This window comes from Palaemon carinicauda, chromosome 21, assembly GCF_036898095.1.
Source record: "Palaemon carinicauda isolate YSFRI2023 chromosome 21, ASM3689809v2, whole genome shotgun sequence".
In the NCBI taxonomy this organism is placed as follows: domain Eukaryota; kingdom Metazoa; phylum Arthropoda; class Malacostraca; order Decapoda; family Palaemonidae; genus Palaemon; species Palaemon carinicauda.
Window position 1 is genome coordinate 85,489,717 of NC_090745.1, and position 15,000 is coordinate 85,504,716.

The following is a 15,000-nucleotide window of genomic DNA, read 5'->3' on the forward strand; positions in this document are numbered from 1 at the left end:
AAAGCAAGGTAATTTAAAACTGAAGCGGCCATTTTGAGTGCAACTATTATAACATGAGAATAGCTAAGATCATTTTGTTAGTTACATTACTGACACAAGAATTTTAATGGCTATTCCAAATGCAACAGCATCGTCTCATAAGAATCTGTGATATCATTTTGACAATTAAAACCCCGTTAGAAAAGAACCTCAATGTAAATTTTGAATATTGTGGAATCATAACTTTCAAAATCGAATCTTTGTGGCCAGTCTGGCATCAGGATACCTGTAGTTACAGCCGTTTAATAGTTAAAATCTATATATATATATATATATATATATATATATATATATATATATATATATATATATATATATATATATATATATATATATATATAAATATATATATATATAAATATATATATATATAAATAAATATATATATATATATAAATAAATATATATATATATATATATATATATATATATATATATATATATATATATATATAAATATATATATATATATATATATATATATATATATAAATATATATATATATAAATATATATATAAATATATATATAAATATATATTTAAATATATATGTATATATATACACATATATATTAATTATATTAGTAAATAAGAAAAACATCCTTAGACTTAAAAAAACTAATTCTATCTCAAGAAATGGCTGTTTTTGGTCAGTTAATTAAAAGCCCAGATACAGATATATCATATTAGATTCTGACTTCTTAAGGATGTGATTCACTGGTTTCTGTGGTGTCATATTAACATTTATAATATTTTGCGATATCTACCGAAAAATTTGTAAAAGCAGTTAGCCATCTTTATACAGTATGAAGAATTACTAATAAATACATTATAATATACAACTTAAATTCAAACAAAAGATCAGGTTTGGTTTGTATCTAAATATACTAAAAGGGGATGATTTTTAGTATTTATCATCTTTTTCCGATTTTGATAAAAACCTTATTATTCTCAAATTATGGTAATCTACCATAAATTAGAGAAAGAAAAATAAATTGCAGACATTGCTCAAAAACAAACAACGCAATTACAAAATCAAAGGCACTGTTAGATTCTGAGTGACATATCTAAATCAATCGTTCGGATATCTCAATTGAACTCAAATCTCTCCTCTCCTTTTTTCAGCATTAACCAGGATAGTGGACGTACATTCTTATTGCGAAGGTTTGACCCCACCTACTGACAACCTTGTCGTCTCCCAGACCATCATCGATAACACGGCAGTGGCTCTTGGGTGTCCAGGCACCGATCCTTTCATTTCGACAGGATATGGAAGGGTCTTTGTAGCCGAATGTAAAGGGGAAAACTTTAGCCCAGGCCAACAGGTGAACTGTTCCAGCACAGGTTAGTAGGTTTATTGCGTTAATATCTAAGGAAGTGTGTATGTGTGTACACGATCAAGAAGGTCTGTGAGTGTGTGTGTGTACACGATCAAGAAGGTCTGTGAGTGTGTGTGTGTACACGATCAAGAAGGTATGTGAGTGTGTGTGTGTGTGTACACGATCAGGAAGGTCTGTGTGTGTGTGTACACGATCAGGAAGACCAAAGAATGAAAAGGTCTAAAGCTATGAAGGCTGTAAGACTTGTCGATAAGCAACCCTGGTTAGCAAAGTACAATCGTGAAAATACCCAGGAACAGAAAAAATGGAGAATTCAAGAATAAACAAGTATAAGACAAATAACGAACAAACATTACGATAAATAAGGATCCTTCATAAATATGGAGCAATAAACTATGAAACGAGTCTCGAGTCAACCTATTCAACGACAAAAATGTGTGTAAGAAGATTGAACTTTTTAAGTTCCAGAGATTTATATCTAATTACGAAAATCATTCTACTGTTTGATCACAGTTGTAATAAAACTCCTAAAATACTAAATAGTACTGAATCTTAAAAAAAAAATGACGAGACATAATTAGCTACATGCCCAGTTCTACGTGGTGGATGGTAGAGTCTGGAAAGACCTGAATACAAAGGATGGTCTGTAATAAGTCCTAGACTTCGTCAGTGTCATCTACAATATTCGTGGTCTGCATGCAAATATTCAAGACCTTACAGTTGCGTCGAGAGTATGATAGTCTTTTGTGCTCGTTAACTTTAGTTTCTAATATGAGAGATTCATCTGAGCTCCTTATAAAACTGGTTTTAAGAAGCCAATAACTTTCAAACGGGATGCAATTCCTGGGCCCAGGGAACTGGTGGTGTATATTAGGATAGAGCACCCTGCTTCTCATAAGCCTTGGTATGAACAAGGATGTCATCAGATTCGGGTTATAAAGGTTTGTGGCAGGCATACATGATGATGATACAAATGCTCTTTTGTTTTTGTTGGTGACTTCAATGTTCGCCATAAGGAATAGTTAAATTTTGTTTCTCATATCAATCGCCATGGATTAAGAGCTTGGGACTTTGCCTCTGAAATAGGCAGTGACCAAACCATAAGTGAAGCTACTCACAGGTCTGGTACCTTTGTACCTCGTATACACCGACTCCCCTGGCGTTATAACAAGTAAGGTTGGTTCTCCAGTTGAGACATCTGATCATGCCTTGATTTCATAAGCAGTGAAGACTGAGCAGCCTGTCCCTGATGTGTCATACTCGTGTAAGATTTATATAAAATATCAAGATTTTGAACTTGAATTAGTCACAATTGTATAATAGTGTTGAGCCTGTTGTTCCTATGAATGAGAATCTAGTTGTCATCATCATCATTATTATTATTATTATTATTATTATTATTATTATTATTATTATTATTATTATTATTACTATTTTTACAACTACAACTACTACTACTACTACTACTACTACTACTACTACTACTTGCCTGTTGGAAAAGCAGCATGCTATAAGCCCAAGGGCTCCAACAGGGAAAATAGCCAAGTGTGGGAAGGAAATAAGGAAATAAACAACAAGAGAAGTAACTAGAAATTAAAATAAAATATTTTAAGAACAGTAACAACATATGAATAAATCTTTCATATATAAACTATAAAAACTTCAAAAACCAGAGGAAGAGAAATAAAGACAGAATAGTGTGCCTGAGTGTACCCTAAAAAGCAAGAGAACTCTAATTCAAAACAGTGGAAGGCCGTAGTACAGAGGCTATGGCACTGCCCAAGACTAGAGAACAATGGTTTGATTTTGGAGTGTTCTTCTCCTAACAGAGCTGCTTACCATAGCTAAAGAGTCTCTTCTACCCTTACCATGAGGAAAATAGCCACTGAACCATTACATAGCAGTAGTTAACCCCTTGAGTGAAAAAAATTGTTTGGTAATTTCAGTGTTGTTAGTTGTATCAGGACAGAGGAGAATGTGGAATGAATAGGCCTGACTATTCGGTGTATGTGTAAGTAAAGACAAAATGAGCCGTAACCAGATGGAAGAATTCAATGTAGTACTGTCTGGTTAGTCAAAGGACCCATAACTCTCTAGCAGTATCATCTCAACGGGTGGCTGAGGAGTATGAAGCGTGAGTAGAAGATGACGAATGGGGAAGTATTGATTTAAAAGCTCAAAATAGAGACGACTGGCAAAATTTAACCGAGGCCCTTTGCGTCAATAGATGTAGGAGAAGATGAATAATAATATGAAAATTCTTACAAAACATGCACAATGTGTTAAATAAGATACAGTTCTAGTATTTAAATCAGGGATAAAGAATGTGGTAGACTGTACGTTTTTGGCCAACAATTTAAGATGAAAGTCTTCTACTGAAGACGAGATAAAACAATATTCAAAATACGACAGAATAAAATAATTAAAAACATTTCCTCAAAATAGACCGGTTCCAAAATATATAGGAAATCATCTTAATATAAAGGAAGACACAGCAGGTATGTATCTATAAATTTGCAAGATGGACCGTGTGCTAGCCTTAAGAGTTAAATGTGGCAAAGGAAAATGGAATAAAGGTATACAAACTACTACAAGGATTATAGGGTATACATGAACTTAGTAAACCAGGAGAATTATTTTATAAGAGTTTGATAATGAAGGTAGGAGAGATAACAAAAGAACTGGTAAAAGAAGAAGAGTGTGGTAGTAGACAAGGAAGAGGTATGAGTGATCAAGTATTTATGATGATGATGTTAAGCGAGAAATTCAAAACACACTGAGAAATATGTGCATGGCACACGTGCACCTACAAATCCTTTTAAACAGCATTTAACTATGCGAAGTGCAGGTTGTGCAAGTCTACAATGAAAGTATATCTTTCAAAAATCAGGAGGGTAATCAATTTTATATAAAATCGAACCAGACACACTGGTGTGTTGTGTCAGAATACAGGATGTAAGTGGAGATATGCAGTTCAAAGGAAATGTAGTCGTGGGTTGACTGAGAGGGTACCTTAATGATTTCTTTAATGTGAAGAAAAGAAGAGATGTAACCTCGTAGAGGTGAGTGAAAGAATCATTATATAGTTGACAATTATTTTGGAACTACTCTACTATTGAGGATGTAAGATACACGATAAGTTATTGAAAAAACGAAAGACACCAGGAGTTGATAGGATTACAATTGAAGTGCTGCAATACAGTAGTGAGATTTTGATTAAAGGCTGACCAAGGTTTGTTAGTCATGTCTAAATTATAGAAAGGTTTCAGCAAAATGAATAACTGTCCTGTTATACACAGTAATTGTAACGGTGATGTGAGCAACATGGGCATAAAATTACTTGATGTACCAAGGAAGGTGTATGGTAGAATTTTAATTGAGAATAAGACAGGCGATAGAAGGAATACTAGGTGAAGAACGCTGTAGGGATAGATAGGGGTCCTGGATCAAGTGTTCGTTATAGCAGGGTTATGTAATAAGTTTTAAAACAAAGGGAAAAGCTGCAAGTACCATAAATGAGCCAAAAAAATACATACAATCCATAGAAATCAAATGTAGAGGGTGTTAAGAGTATGGTATAAGAGATAGGTAATTGAGAACCATTAAAAAGCTTTTTTAATAGAAGCTAATTGGAATGTATATGTAAGGAGACGACTGTCTTATGTAATATTAGGAGAGTTGTCTCCATGGCTGTTCAACACCATGATGGATAGAAAAATTGTGGTATAAATAATAGTTAAGATCGTAGAAAAGTTGTTTGCAGATGATAATGTACTGATTGGATACAGTTGATAACAAATTTCAAAGTGTTTAGAAGCGAAGAAAGCTGAGAGTAAATGAGAGTAAAACCACGGTGATGAGAATAAATGGTGAGAAAGAAAAATCAGTAATGAATGTTGATTAGAAATGGAGAAAAAATGGAAGTGACTTATCTATATACTATAGGTACACGGGAGTATATATAAGGCACAATGATAAAATGAAAGAGGAGGCAAATCACAGAATAAATGAAAAAAAGGTAGAAAGATATGTGCAAACATTTCGAAGAGACTAATTTCTTTAGTGGAAGTAAAGTCGGAATGTATGAAAGGAGTGTATACCCAACTCTCCTTTAAGAAAGTGAAGAGCAGATATTGAATGTGAAGGAAATAGATTAGTTGAAGCTGTTGAGATTAACTGTTTCTGTCAGATATATAGGATAAGAATAACTGATAAGGTGATAAACTTGGAGATACACAAAAGAAGGGGTAAAACAATGGACCAGAGTATTTTGTAGTAGTACAGTCATGTAAAAAGATTAAAGGATTAGATGGATGGCTTAAAAGACTAATTGGAAAGGAATGGCATTGGTTGAATGATACAGTGTGTTTTAGTAGATATGACAAGCTGCTAATTAGTTATGTAGGTGCATGTTAATGACTAATATTTTAGCTCTTTTACTATTCAAGCTATTCATCCGTGATTCCGCAGTTAAAAGTCAATTATTGAAGTGACTAATACGTTGTGTGTGTATGTATGTATGTGTATATATATATATATATATATATATATATATATATATATATATATATATATATTTGTGTGTGTATGTGTGTGTGTGAATGTAAGTGTATATATACATATAACTATATATTATACATATATATGCATATATATATGCGATTATGCGAGACAACTGAAACTAATGGAGACAGGTTGGAACTTGAATACAAGGTCCTACAAAGAGCTCGTGATAGAATGGAGAGAGAAGAATTTATTTGGATGATAATGAAAAGATGATATACATAAAACTGGTATTTGAGAGTGATGGAAGTGAAACCTCAGGTATAACATGCTGATTAAAAAGTAACTGGATTGGTTTAAAAGTTTAAGGATGCTTTATGTCTCCATGATTTTTAATATCTTTATGTGCAGAGTGATGCAAAAAAAAATTTAAAAAAAGAAAAAAAAAAAGATTGGCGAGGATGAATTTTGAATAAAGTGAAAAACTACTGGATAAGATAACAAGTCATGAACAGACAGTTAAATACCTTATATTCGTAGTTGATACATCACAGCGCAACGATAAACCAGCAAAAAGTAAAGAATGTCGACGCCAAGAAAAAGTAAATGCATGAGTATAATGACTACCAAAATAAAGCATGAACCATTATAATCCCGTGAATAAAGCAGTTTATAGCAGCGAGATAGTAATGAATGAGAAACTCAAAGTGGAACATAGTGTATTTCGCTACTGTCGTGACACCAGCTGGACAAATCAATAATTTTCCCAGCTTTGTTAAGGATGTGGCATACCGATTTAAGAGACTAATTCTACATTAAAACTACATTTAGTGGCCTTATACTTATTCCGAAAATATCTTTTAATTATGCAAATGTTCGTTATTTTCCTTAGTGGTACAAAATACTTCCGATTTCTATACTTTGTACCACGTACCGTCATTGTGATTTGTGGAGGTTTGCCCACCATATTAATGATTCATTTTTGTTCCGTATTAATCATTAATCATCTCCTCCTCCTACGCCTACTGAAACAAAGGGCCTCGGTTAAATTTCGACAGTCGTCTCTATCTTGAGCTTTTAATTCAAAACTTCTCCATTCATCATTTCCTACTTCCCGCTTCATAGTCCTCAGCCATGTAGGCCTGGGTCTTCCAACTTTGCTAGTGCCTTGTGGAACACAGCTGAACGTTTGGTGAACTAATCTCTCTTGGGGAATGCGAAGAGCATGCCCAATCCATCTCTATCTACCCCTCATCATGATCTCATCCTCATATGGCCCTCTAGTAATCTCTTATAGTTTCATTTCTAATCCTGGGAGTTAAATGGCAGGACAGGATTAGGATTTGAAATTAATCATTATACATTAAAAATAACAATAATAATAGACAATAACACTAATAATAAATAACAATGATAAATCACATTCAAAACGATTAACGTTGAACAATTAATATTAGACAAGTTTACAAGGAATAAAAAAACGCATTATTTTCGTTCTCTGATAAAATAGCTTTAATGAAATTTACGAAAGGAATTGGTGGTAATCGATAAGCAAAGTGAACTCTGCGTCATTAAAACATTGTTCAACGGCCCTTTGTCATGATTTCTGAACACGGTAACCAGTAAATATCCAATTATATTGTTAAATGGAGTTCCTAGTTTCTTTTGTTTATGACGAAATGGCCAAGCAGGCCATAACTCGTGGCAAGAGTACGTTATTTATTTCTATTGAAACCTTGCAGACTGAATGATGTAAGAAATGCAGGAGATTGAAAACTCTACAGAATTCCAATACCTACACAGACCTGTTGGTTTCGGTAATAACTTTGAAACTATTAAAAAAAAAATACAAAAGCTCATTAATAGCACGACCAGAGGTATATAGGTTTTCCCTGAGGTGCTCAAACCATTGCAGTTACTAATAGTTTCTAGATATTGCATTTGCAAAGTACGATCCGGTAAAACATGATAATTTGACCACTTTGATACTTTATTATTATTATTATTATTATTATTATTATTATTATTATTATTATTACGAGCTAGGCTATAACCCCAGTTGCAAAAACAAGATGTTATAAGCTCTAAGCCTCCAACAGGGAAAAATAACCCAGTGAGGAAGGAAACAAGGAAATAAACAAACTATAATAGATGAATGACAATCAAAATAAAATATTTCAAGAACAGTAACAACATTAAATTAGATCCTACACATATTAACTATATAAACTTAAAAAAAAAAAGAGGGAGAGAAATAAGATAGATCAACATGCCCGAGTGTACCACCAAGCAAGAGAACTCGAATCCAAGGCAGTGGAAGGCCATGGTACAGAAGCAATGGTACTACCCAAGACCAGAGAACAATAGTTTGATTTTGGAGTGTCCTTATCCTAGAAGAGCTGCTTACCATGGCTAAAGATGCTCTTCTACCCTTACCAAGAGGGAAGTAGCCACTGAACAATTACATTGCAGTATTTAACCCCTTGAGCGAAGAATTGTTTGGTAATCTCGGTGTTATCAGGTGTATGAGGAAAGAGGAGAATGTGGAAACAATAGGCCAGACTATTCGGTGTATGTGTAGGCAAAGGGAATGTAGTACTGTCTGGCCAGTCAAAGGACCCAACAACTCTCTAGCGATAGTATCTAAACGGGTAGTTGGTGCCCTGACCAACCTAACAGTTTGAATTTTGTGAGAAGTCGTAATTTTTCAACATGATTTTAATTATCTGACGATATATAAAAAACTGTTGAACACAAAATTATCACTATTACAGACCAATGACAACGAGACATCCAACCCGATATCAATGAATTCTGAGAAAATCAACAAGACAGGCAGCCAAAAATATCATTAACATATTCAAGAGACAGTTACCGAAAATACACAAAAATGTGGACCGCAATAACATGAAAGGTGTGAACTAGAGAGAGAATATGTTCAATCCCCCCGTACCATAAAATTCAAGTGCGGATTCTTCTTAAATCCTTGTGTCTCCCTCTTCATATAAAGTGACTTTTCCACACTGATTTCGAAAATATACAAGATAGGTCCAAACGTGAACTATTTTCTTTGTATAGCTGAGTTTGATATAAGTTGCATTAAAACCCAGGTCCCTTCACCCTATAAGACAACATCCTTATTCATAGGCTGATAAAATTCTTCATTAATAACTCAACATTTGATGTCCTACTACCAGAAATTAATATTTCTCACGAAAACTTTTCCATTTTAATGTCCTAATCTCATAGATTCATACATTTCATCATTATCATATTTCCACTTAAGTGTCTTAATCCCAAAGATTCAATCCATTATAGATTATATCCCAAAGAATTAAAACTTTCACATGTATACCAGACTAAAACAGTCCTCATTAAAAAAAACTGTCCACTTCATTTGCTGATATAAAAAAAAAGAATCAATTTCTTTATTGATAACTTTCCACTTAATTTCCTAATAACAAAGAAAAATAAATTTCCTTCGTAGTAACTTTCCACAATATATCCTTATAATAAAGAAAAATAAATTTCCTTATTAATAACTTTCCACTTCATTTCCTAATAACACGAATAAATTTCCTTATTAATAACTTTCTACTTCATTTCCTAACAACAAAGAATAATAAACTTCGTCATTAATAACTGCCAGTTTTTTATTTCCCATCAACAAAGATAAATAAATTTCCTTATTAATAACTTTGCACTTATTTTCCTGATAAAGATGAATAATTTTCTTTATTAATAACTTTCCACTCAATTTCTTAATATCAAAGAAAAATGAATTTCCCTGTTAATAACTGTCCACTTAATATCCTAATAACAAAGATTAATAAATTTCCTTATTAATAAGTTTCCACATAATTTCCCAATATCTAAGAAAAATAAATTTCCCTATTCATAACTGTCCGTTTTATTTCCTAACAACGAAGATATATAAATTACCTCATTAAAACTTTCTGATGAACGATACAATCTAAATAAAATATAATTTTCCACTTGGCGTGCCAATCCCAAATATTAATATCTTTCCCCATTTAACGTCCAAATCGAGAGATTATAGTAATTCTGATATTTACTTAATTCCAAATTACCATCTGACTAGGTAGGAGTTTGCTTGCTATCTAGGTCTCTCAAAATCAAAATCCATATTCCACATCGGATGACGTATGTTATCTATTTTTTCCATAAATCGCCCTTCTTTACGCAGTTCGATAGATTTATCCAAGCTATATTTCTGACAAAAAAAAAAAAGAAAAAAAAATTGACATTCTTGGCATTAAGCTCCAAAGACTGGGCACCGCAAAAGCTTCAAATTATCGCGTTATGAATCGGCTTTAGAATCTGCCCTTTCAAGCATAAAGCGCGAATGACGCTGGATGTCTGAAAGCCACAAAAATTTGGCTTACTAAAACTTATCCTTAAAGGCATTACATCTCTGAAATATTCAAAATTTTAGTCGTCTAGCTTTATCATTAATAAATACTGTATACCTAAACCCTTGTGCAGTCTGGACTTTAGAATTATGATGTAAAGAATACCCAAAGGCTCCAGAGTCCGGCTTTCCGGGTATGAGCCTACTAACTTGGCCTAGTATTCTAAATTGTGCTGGATACTTAGGGGGCAGTGGATACCTGGATGGATGGCTCTTCGCCCTTTGCTTCTGGCTTCTGACTGGCCAGATAGTATTACATTGGATCCTCTTTTCAGGTTACAGCTCATTTTTTCTTTGCCTATACATACACCGAATAGCCTATTATTTTCACATTCTCCTCTGTCCTCATACACCTAACAATACTCTACCAAACAGTTCTTCGCTCAAGGGGTTAACTAATGCACTGTAGTTGTTCAGTGGCCACTTTCCTCTTGGTAAAGGTAAAAAAGACTTTAGCTGTGGGAAGCGGGTCTTCTGGGGTAGGCACCCTCCAAAATCAAACCATTGTTCTCTTATCTTGGGTAGTGCCATATCCTATGTACCATGCTCTTCCACTGTCTTAGGGGTAGAGTTCTCTTGCTTGAGGGTACACTCGTGCATACTATTCTATATTATTTCTCTTCCTCTTGCTATTTGAAGTGTTTATAGTTTATAAAATATGAAAGATTATTCTAACGTTATTATTATTGAACTTCTCTTGTATATTTTCTTAATCCTTAACTCATTGAGCTATTTCCCTATAAGGGCCTTTGGGCTTATAGGATCCTGCTTTTCCAACTAGGGTTGTTGCTTCGCAAGTAGTAGTAGTAGTAGTAATAATAATAATAATAATAATAATAATAATAATAATAATAATAATAATAATAATAATGGTGATGATGATGATATCCAAAGTGCACATGAAGAAGGCCTGTCAATCCTATTCTGAAATGAGAAAATATTCCTAACATTGAATTAGGTTTACCCGATAAGCCCAACATATGTTACCTGAAATGAGTACTTAGAAAAAAATAAAATATAATGTACAACAAAAAGGTAAATTACATATCGGAGTGTTATAGAAATAAAATATTCAATAAGATAATATAGCTTTACACAGAAAATTTCAATAAAGTTCTTTCTGTGGTCCATTTATCTTTTTAAATAAAAAAGATGTAGACAATACTTTCAATTCGAGACATTTTTAAAAATCCTATCTCACTAATCTGAAATTTTTCTTCTTCCCAAAAAAATTATTTTCCAAACGCAAATTATCATGTAAAAACAATTTTTGGACAAAATATACTTTTCCATATTAATCATTTTTTCACCAAACTTTGAAATTGCTTTTTCGTAGTTGTCGACACAGAGTTTACCTTAGACCCCTGCACCGGCACACCGACACCTCTCAATAACTCGGATTTGATGGCAACGAAGCTGACGGTGAATGACGCAAATGGATCCCCGGAGGACATAGCCTATTTCATGCAGTGCCAAGCGGGCCTCCAGTGGATTTCGGGCAGTTCTGTACAAATGTCCTCTTGCCGATCCGGAGTTTGGACAGATGTCCTGGATATGTGTGTCCCAGGTTAGTTGCTCTTTTTGTTCTGATGGAAATAAATTTCTATTTCACATCGAGATAGAACTTACGACTTTCCATAGTTAAACTTGTGCGTTACCAAATAAGCAACTAGTCATAAGAGTAGTAAGAAAAAAAATTAATTTCATAATAACTGAGATGAGTCTCTTAAGTATGCTTCACATCTCGTGTATTATGTCATTCCTTTTAAGATCTCTCAATCGAAAATCATGAGTTCGATCCTATAGTGGGGTAGAAATTTCCTTCTATTGCATACATGATTACATGTTAGTTTCCATCCTATTTAGAAGGGGTATTTCGAACGAGTCACTGGTGGGTTGGGTAAAACCCACTGCCGAGGTGTAAAATACAATCTGCTTCAGCTACTGTTTAAGTATTAGGGTTCTAACTTCTTCCCTCTCGTCAGGTCAGTTGTGATTTGAGGTATAAATTTATCATTAGCTTTTGGTTTACTATCATGATTACCCTTTCACTAATAAAAGTGTTTTACCAAGTGAATCATACATTTAAGCATGCATCAGGAAGTCTGAGAAACGAAATAGTTTTATAGAATACCGAGTAAAAAAAAATCCAATATTGCATATGAAATAATATCCTGCAGGTTGCAACCCTCCCAGGGACTGCTCAGAGCTTTATGACAAGGGATTCTACGTAGACGGTCTGTTTAACGTCGTCCCGTCCGGAGAAATTCATCACGACGATGTGCAGGTAAGAGGGACTTCCAAAATGTCATTTTCAACAGAATTATGCAGGGGATACTTATAGGAAGGAATACATTCTCGGAATGCTAAATTATTTTCCAATTCGTTTACAAATACCTTTTCAAGTTGTATATCTTATGAAGAGACAAATTATTTGTGTTTACACTCCGGACATGTATTTTCTCTCCATGAAACCTTTTCCCTTAATCTAAGAATTTCAGAGAGAACCCATACAAGTGTCACTACTATTTTCCTATTTCAAATCTTAAATTATCTTAATATGTATTCAACGTAAGTACAGGAAATTTTCGGTATCAACATCTCATAAACCTACAAAGAAGGTTTACGAAGAACGAGATAAACCCGTTATACACACTGCACCATTTACCTGTATATGAAACATAATACACCAAATTATTTTACCCTCCTCAAATATATGTCTTGCACTCCATCTTCGCCTATCCCGATCTTTCTTCTTTTCTGATGTCGTTTCAAAATTAGAGCTTTTTTCGCATCAATTATCTTCCATTCTTTCGACATGACCAACCCACCGTGAAATATTGTGATTGCCCTATACGCATATGCTGATCTAGATGACATTTCTTCGTATCTACAATTAACTTCCATAAATGAGCTATCTCAAATATTCTCTCATACATTGCCATCTTGGCTTCAATAAAACTTTTTCCAATCCCCCAACAACCTTCATCTAATCTATGACTCACCTCCTTATTTGTCCTAACAGCACATATTACACTTACTTCTCAGTATCTCAACAATTAAGCACTTGCGTTCTCCGACGCCACCGCTAACTCCCCCCCCCCCCTAATCAATATTTATTTTCAGTTTCTAGATTACACTATCTTCACTTACTGTTGCTCACATCTACCCTGCTATCAACTCTCTCCTCTTGCAAATGTTATTAAACTCTTTCGAAAAATTTTAAGTTTCTCTTCACTACACTCAGTCAGTACAGTAGCATACCGAACATCAACCACGTTACACTGCCCTTAAAATCCATTATCTAATTACATAACTTTAGACTTATAATTTCATGTCTTTGGCATCTTGAGTCACTCCAGGCCGTGGAGAAATAACACTAATCATTATCAGACCCATTTTCTACTCCGAACCAGTAATTCTTAAGAGCTAATTATTCCAACAAAGGCTTTATTTTCATCAAATAAGCTTTTCACTGCATTCAATCAATTACCCTTTATATACAAAATTTAGAACCTCCATTCTACATCTTAATTACTTCCATCATAAGCTTTATTACCAAGAACATGCAAGCCACATTCAGGTTTTTATTTTATCTTGACCTTTCGCACAATGGTTTCATGACAAACACTTCTGTATATATTGTGGATAGACCAAGACAGGCAATGTTCCCCTATTCGTAAGACGAAACTTTAAATATTTGGTTTCATCTGAATATTTTATACGAGATTCAAGTAATTCAGCTTTAGATTGTTTTATGTAGTAGCCAATGAAACAAGTGACCTAATGACTATCATTATTGAGCCCATGACCCAACGTGGCGGAAGGAACATCAAAATAAAAGCCATTTCAATTTAAATACTGATCATATTTTTAAAAGTTATTATTAAAACCCTGGAAAACTAGTACACAGTTCTTACTATTCACACTTGCAGGAATGTATGATAATATGGTAATGTAGCATTCATTTTACTTTTTAATATATATATATATATATATATATATATATATATATATATATATATACGGTATATATATATATATATATATATATATATATATATATATATATATATATACGGTATGTATATATATATATATATATATATATATATATATATATATATATATATATATATATATGAGTATATATATGCGTGTATATATATATATATATATATATATATATATATATATATATATATATATATATATATATATATATATATATATATTATAACCTTTGTTTTACCCTTTTATCAAAGATGTTTTCTGTGTCATGAATATTGACTGTTGCATCTTATCAGTCCATAACGCATACGCATCTATCAAAACTTAATCTACTGGAAATATTCCACGGTCATTAGCACACGAAGCATATGGCAAAATATTAAATGTGTATATTACAAAGAGTCCACGAAAAAGCATAGATCATCTGTAGTTACAAGTTTAAAGTAATCTATACGAAAAAAATAAATTGAAATAAAAATAATCGCTATGAATTAAGGCTATACGAGAATTTTGAGTAAAAAAACACATATATCATATACAAGTTAATAGAAATTTTAAATCGTTTGCCGAGTCTAGATGAAAATTGGTCAAGAAAAAGAATGTAAAGACTCGCGTTAATAGTAAATGAAGAATTATCACTTATCAAGTAATGCTAACTTAATTTTTTTAAGTAT

At 33.0% G+C, this 15,000-nt stretch overlaps 1 protein-coding gene across 1 annotated transcript in view; it reads left to right on the forward strand.

Moving 5' to 3' along the window:
- The window catches only part of LOC137615020 (uncharacterized), a 30,938-nt gene that overhangs the window by 543 nt on the left and 15,395 nt on the right, over nt 1-15,000 (forward strand). The window contains exons 2-4 of the mRNA XM_068344656.1: nt 1,166-1,384; nt 11,652-11,882; nt 12,496-12,602. Of these exons, the coding sequence (XP_068200757.1) occupies nt 1,166-1,384; nt 11,652-11,882; nt 12,496-12,602 (557 nt within the window). The remainder of the gene's footprint in view (nt 1-1,165; nt 1,385-11,651; nt 11,883-12,495; nt 12,603-15,000) is intronic.